Source organism: Calidris pugnax, unplaced genomic scaffold, assembly GCF_001431845.1.
Source record: "Calidris pugnax isolate Ruff unplaced genomic scaffold, ASM143184v1 scaffold252, whole genome shotgun sequence".
Classification (NCBI taxonomy): domain Eukaryota; kingdom Metazoa; phylum Chordata; class Aves; order Charadriiformes; family Scolopacidae; genus Calidris; species Calidris pugnax.
The window spans coordinates 4,619,075-4,626,206 of NW_015091118.1; the positions used below are offsets into that span (position 1 = coordinate 4,619,075).

The 7,132-nt window shown below is 37.1% G+C and overlaps 1 protein-coding gene across 3 annotated transcripts in view; it reads right to left on the reverse strand.

The window, feature by feature from the left end:
* SLC36A4 (solute carrier family 36 (proton/amino acid symporter), member 4) overlaps window positions 1-7,132 on the reverse strand; it is an 87,445-nt gene that overhangs the window by 67,363 nt on the left and 12,950 nt on the right. For 2 of the 3 annotated variants that reach the window (XM_014958360.1, XM_014958362.1), the window contains exon 7: window positions 114-341. In XM_014958360.1, coding sequence (XP_014813846.1) covers window positions 114-341 — 228 coding nt within the window. The remainder of the gene's footprint in view (window positions 1-113; window positions 342-7,132) is intronic. The other variant, XM_014958361.1, reaches the window with a different exon arrangement.

A 7,132-nucleotide genomic window follows, 5' to 3' on the forward strand; every position in this document is an offset into this window, starting at 1 on the left:
AAAAGAGAAAAAAAAATAAATATATTGGCCAGCCTCGCCTTCTGTGGCTTGTAGATCATCTTTTGACTGAAAAAAAAAAAAAAAAAAAAGGTAATTAACTTTTTCATACTTACTCTAACAATATACTGGTAAATGATCACCAGGCTGACAGCCATGGACAGATTGGCAAGCAAAGAAAGAAAGGACAGGCTCTTAAGGTCACGAATAAAGACCAGGAGGATCAGGAATGGCAGGAAACACAACATGTATATACGTAAATCAGTGCTCCTTTTCTCAGGAGAACTGCTGGTGGCACTGACATTTATCGGAGCAGTCTTGCTTTCCAAGAACCCTTCATGGACCTGTAGAAAAAAGGAAAAAAAAAAAAAACATTAAACGGTCACATCACTGGTTTTCTATAGGGGAATTTGTCCCTTTGCTTCACCTGCTGAGTGGCAGGAGTTCCAGGCCCCCTGAACTCTCAGTGCAGAGGGGAAGACAAGGCACCTTCAGCAAGTGTTTCATCCATCCTAAGACAAATGATGAAATCAGGACCTCCAAGACCTGAAAGTGGCTTTACCCCACCACTGACTAAAGAGGAAATCCACACGAGCAAGTTTAGAAAGGGAGAGTTTGGTAAAATGAATGCAAGAAAGAGGCAGGCTTAAATAATAGCATTTGAATTTTCCTAAGGAGAGTAAGAGGGTTAGATGACCAACTCCTGTTGTACCTGAGTTCAGTGCCAAATAACCTTATGCCTTATCCATCCACATCATTGCAGTGTTCAAACAAAATAATGTTGCAGTATAAACCTGCCTGTCTTTATTTTAATTCAAAATATTTTCTTTTTGCTTAATTTCACTTTTATTAATCAACGTTAACTCAAAAAAAGCATGAGCTCTGAGTGCTGAGAGTTCTGTATCCATTAAATTGATATAAATTCATGCCTATAGATAAACAGCAGCACACAATGTGAAAGTATATTAGGTTTTTTGTATATAACACTACAATAATTGTTTATAGTGCAATTCAGAAGACTGAGTTTGGGACTATTCACAACTCTCACTGCATCTTTTGGAAAAATGTTCATGCGGCCATAACTGCCAAAATTTGTTTTGTGGAAACATTCTGCACTATGTGCAGACCACAATCAAAACACTATGAGCTGTTGGTTATTCTGCTTGCTGCAAAATGATAAGATTTAAAACAAATGGAATTTAACTGTTATCGTGCATTTTTCTTAAGAGTTTATCCTTTCCTTTTCCTCCTCATTGCATTCGCCATATTACAAATCAGCGTGTGACTGTGCTTAATCAGTTCCCGCTGCAGAAAGCCTACAGCTTGATGAGTATGAAAAGATATTTAGACAGTAAAAAAAAAAAAAAAAAAAGTTCCTTATACCACAGACAGACTTAAACAAAAATGGGAAATCAATATATAACAAAACAAGAAGACAATACTCTGACTCCTAAGTGCTGTCAGACAACCAACTACTATAGCCACAGTCTTAAATTTAATGTAGAACTGAACTTGGAGGAAGACTGTATAACCCTACAATCACAGGAAGGGTCCAAGTGTACACTCAGCCCTCCCAGATCCAGCCCTGGTCACTTTGGCAGCCCTTCCCTCAACTCACTCAAGTTTGTCAATGACTTTCCGGCACTGGGGATATCCAAAACTTGACAAGAGTATTCTAGATGTGGCTTAACAAATGCAAAGTAAAGGATGATAATCACTTCCTTCAGTCTACCAGCAATTCTCCTGTCCGTATAACCCAGGATGCTGTTGGTTTCCTTTGCTGTCCTTTGCATTGTATGAAACTATTTTATTATTCTGCTCAGAAAAATGGAACAAACCTTATTTATTTGTGATAATCTTCATCCCAGTGAGATCTGACCAACCCCAGAGGACTATTCTTCTACAAGTCTTTAGATAAATAAAAAAAGAAAATCAGAGCCCTACATGAACCAGCCCTGTTTCCCAAAGCCTATCCTATGGAGGATTACTCTTCTATAGAGCAAAAAACTACAAACATTTGAAATGGTTAGTTAAGTTCCACTTATCCCCTAATAACTCCTCAAAAGGCATAGACTTATCCCAGGCAAAGTATTTTAGAGACCACCTTGCCATCAGACGAAGATGTTACTATGAACTGTAACACTGTTGGGTGAGGAGGAGGTTTCTGAAATTTACTCTCCACTAGCTATTACTTGCATGCAGCAAAATGGGAAGCCCATGACTTCAAAAAAATCGGTATTTCAATTTATTAAGAAAAGAAACCTTGATGACTGTCAAGCTGTTTTCATTATGTCCATTATACAGAGGTTTTCACATTACTGAAATACTTTGGGGGTGAATTTTATGTACACATACACATGCACGTATACCACATAACTGATATTATGGACCCAGTAATATGACATAAAAGCACAGGAGAACAGTTTATTCCCTTCTGTGTGTCTGTATATATACATATCTATATATATCTTTAAACCAACTTCATCTTTATGGGTACCATAAGAGGTACCCATAGGCCAGAGGAAATATTCCTACCACAGGGGTGGATTTTGAGACATGACACGAATAGTGACTCTGTACATTGACTCAGCAGGAGGACACCAGATAAGATCCAGCAAAGGTCAATCTTGTGGGAGAGCTAAACAAATAGGCAAGAGTGACTGATGAGTGGAAGAAAGCTGAGTCAGAAAGTGAAATGCAAAAATTATAAAAAGTAATGATCACTGTTCTCCCTCTTAAGAGTGAAACAACTGGCTGTGGGTGATTTGACAGTAAAGAGCAGCAGAGGAAAACTCTAATGAAGACATTACACTGATTTATTCACATTCAGGCTACCATTACTTTGAAAGTGCTTTACTAGATTTAAAAAAAAAATAATAATAATCAGATAACACTTCAAACTGTTCTAACAAGTAACAAAATACAAAGCAGCAGAAGGACTTTTTTTTCTTAAACTCTTTCTCATAGACTGTTAAGCTCAGTGCAAGTTTTCTGCAGATTGTGTTAGGACAGACTATGACTCACTATCTGTCTAGCATAGTCTCCTAAATATTAAAATTAATATAATCTTGGAATCCTATTCTGGACAACAATCACTTTCAATCTCCTGGTACTCTCTGCATACGGCAGTCATGCTGCGTCCAGAACAGCAGGCATTGTATCTCTTTCCTAAACAAAGCAAAATAATCTGAAATATCATCAGAATATCAGCCAATTCGGAGAAATCTTTTCACTTAACCATTCAAAGGATCCATTATTGAAAAAGGCATAGATACTTATTCTTCTGTATATGTCACAGAGCCCGGTGAATATTGGTAAACTTCCAATCTGAACACACATTATCTGCATTCTGTTTTGTACTTATCATGACCATACCTGGGAGTTCCACAAACACCTCCCTAAACCACATGAGGAAATATCATTATGGTTTTAGAAAGGAAGTACACCGTCACCGACGTCGCTGGACATAGTGATTACAAAGGCTGGTGATATGTCCAGTCACAAGGTGACTTCATCAGAAGTCACTTCAGTTATTCAAGCACTAACTTACATGATGGTGTGATACCTGAAACAGCTTTCTTCAGAGGAGTGCTTCACCGCACGTCTCATTTCCACAGCCCAAGCACAGCATCCAACAACTTCAGCCCTATCCATGAAGATCAACCACTTCTGCTAATCTGGTTATCAGATTCCTGATGTCAGGCACTCAGAAAATGACTAATAAACAATATGTGACTGCAGAAAATTCAATTCAACTGATCAACATAGTTCTTATAAAAACTATCTCAGAAGCAACAAATAATTTAATTTCCTTACACTCTTTGACTGAGACCACTGTTTCCTTGTCTGTATCTCAAAACCCACTCCTTCTGTCATACAGTCTATAGACTTTTTATCATCTAGTGGGATCAAAACAGTACAGCTCTTGGCTTAAGGTCTTCTGTTGCTCAAGCCAGAAAAGCAAAGTAACCAAAAGGGGACCGTGCTGTTTTGGGCACAGATTCTTTTTTCTATCCCAGTATGTTCCTGTTCCAGTCTTGCTGCAGTCAACATCCAGCTATTTGTTCCAGTTTCACGGTCCTTCTCCAATTCCAGACACCTTCACCTCTAAGCCCCTTATTTGCATGCTGACAATCTGAACCAGAACTCTTGCCACCAACCTGAGTTTCTTTGGTGCCCCAGGAAAATATTTTTTAGGAAAAGCTTCATTTGAAATTTGACATAACTGGAAATATGTAGCACAAAATGTTGTGAAAACTCTAACGTAATTCAGCCAATATTGTTATAATCCCCCGGGCACCAGAAGCTATACTACATAGTTAGAAGAAGGATATATCAAGCATTTCACAGAATTCAAAAGATGAAATAAATATTTAGACTTACATGCACCATGTGTGTCTAACTAAATATTCACCTAAAAGTAAACCGGACTGATGAATATTCCATTCACCTCCCAGAACCATTTTTAAATGCTTTGTCACATCTTAGTTCTCTGAAACAGTAAATAAAGGGAAGAAAGAGACTGCTCAGTTTGGGTTGGTACTAGTTTTAACTAAGAATACCAAAGAAACCAGTTCAGTGTAAATTCCCACTGGTTCAAATGGGCTTAATTTGCACACCTCAGTATGCAAATATCATAAAGAGTTTGGAGCACAACGCAGAGGTATTGGTCAAGGAGTGGTATTAGTAACATTATTACTATGGTTTTCCTTTTTCCCCCATTCCCTCTATTCACCTGCCTCATCCTTCCACTCCCCCAAATAATCAGATTTAAAGCAGTAATAATTTGTGTTCTTTGGTGCCCTCTACAGGACAGATCTCTACAACAGAAAGTTGCCAGGAAGAATCCACAGCCTTCTCCCTCCTGGAGGAAAGACCACGGGGCAATCTGAATCGAATACTCTTGGAACTGGGACTTCTGAATTGCTGCTGATTTTAATTAATTCACAGGGTACATGTGAAGGGTCTCTGCAGAGATTGTTATTCTGTAAGATCTTTCAACCTTTCTTCAAGAAAGCAGCAACAGGATTCCTGAAAAGGTTTTGTTTTTTCCAAAATCTACAAAAGCTAAGGTCAAGTGTTCAGCCTTGCCTTTTGCTTAAGGTCAAAACACATATATAAGAACTGGTTTATTTGATATGTATTTGATAGGAAAGGTTTCAATTAAAAATTACATTACAAAGGACGCAATAAAAATTCCCACTTCAGAATGTCAGAAAAAGGACACCTGATGTAAAATGGGATTTTTAGGTATTGAGATAGACTGTGGCAGTGGGACTGCCATTTTTAAGGTTGGGTTGGGTTTTTTCTCTCAAGACACAAATTAGAGAGTATCCAGCTTCTAAATACACAAATCCACCTCATCTTCACAAGATCTTCATCCGTAGAACTCTGAATACTTTTTAAACACAATATAAATACTCATTTACAAGCGGAAGAAAAAAAATATACTATCTTCTACATGCTAATTGCCCAAGGGGACAGTTTTCTTCCTCATTAAAGTAAAGATATGCCAAGACACCTTTATTCTACCTATTGGATAGTATAAGAGTCCACATGGATGACTAATGCAGATTTATCCTCAGATTTATCCTCATTAGCTTTATGTCAAGTAACAAACCATAATATTATGAGCAGAAAACACAGCAGAGTACATTGGTGGAGTCTTGGCATCTTAATAAGCCCATGGAGGAGAGAGCACCACAAGCTCAAAGCACCTGTGGCTCCTGTCTGAGCAGCCACCTGTGCTAACACATTGAAATGTGTTTGTGTATGTTTAAAACTACCTATTATGTGTGTAATAGTATTTATAGTAAACCACATGAAATACTACATGAACAGTTATTTAATACTTTCATTAATAACACAGATGTAGTAAGCAGGGTTTAAACATCTATTCCAGATGGAAAGTAAAAGAACATTAAAGAACAGGATTAAAATGCAGCCTTGAGAACTGTTAAAAATCAATCTGGTAAGGAAAAGTAAAGGATTCTATAGTTTAACAGCAATTATCTGTACAGAAAGAAGAACCAGAAGAATTGCCTAGGACGCAGCTCTGCAGTGAAGGATTGAGAGATCACAGTGAATCACAAGTCAACCATGGATCTATATTGACATGGTCCTGCAAAATGACCATTAAACTGAAGTGTCAAGCCTGGAATATGATCTGTAAAACATATGAAATAACATTTCAGCTCCACTGGTCACCAGCAAAACTTCAACTAGAGTAGCATAACCAAATTCAGGGATAAAACTTGGAAAAAAGAGAGAGATGTGACCAACTGCAGAGCACTCGGAGAAAAGCAAGAATTATTAGAGTTTTTCAAGTCTCCTCCTCTATCAGATAGAGGTGAGACATGACAACAATATTCAAAAATATAAAAGTTGTCCACAAGTAGAAAAGAATCAATTACTTCTAGCTAGAGTGCTAAATAAAGGACTTACAACACCATTAAGAATTTTTAAGCTTCTAGAAAGAAAAAGCTCTCTAACAGATAAGAAAGCATTGGAACTGACTACTGAGGTGGCTGTGGAAATTTCAGTGTCAGGCCTTTTTAAGAACAAAAATCAAGATTGGTTTAGATATAATGGATTTTCTTGCAGATGAGACCATTCTAGAAAAGGGAAGAGACTTGAAACAAAGAAAGATTCCAGTGACATGAAAAGGGAAAAATATGCCCAGAAGGTCGGGGAATAAAAGAATTGAGCAGAAGGCCTGGCAAAAAAAAAAAAAAAAAAAAAAAAAAAAAAAAATCTATCTGCAAATAAATTACTTGCATCCATACCACTTAAATGCCTACAATAACAGTACATGAATTACTGATGCAGTAAAGAGTATGTTGGGTTTTTTTAATGGCATAGCAATTTTGTAGACAGAAATAATCTGCATGAGTCAGTAGTTTTATAAAGTTTTACTCCAAACATTATAAGTACTATTCTGTGTTATATAATCTTAGGTCCTACCTTAAAAATATACTGCCTTATGTAGCACACAAAGCACAGAAGAAATAATACTCATTTGCACTTCCAGGACTAAAAAAGTTAAAATCTGGCTAAGTATTAAAAAATTAATCTATCTTATCTTCAGCTGGGTTCACAAATCATGCTGGAGATGGAAAGGAAAACAGAGATTGTT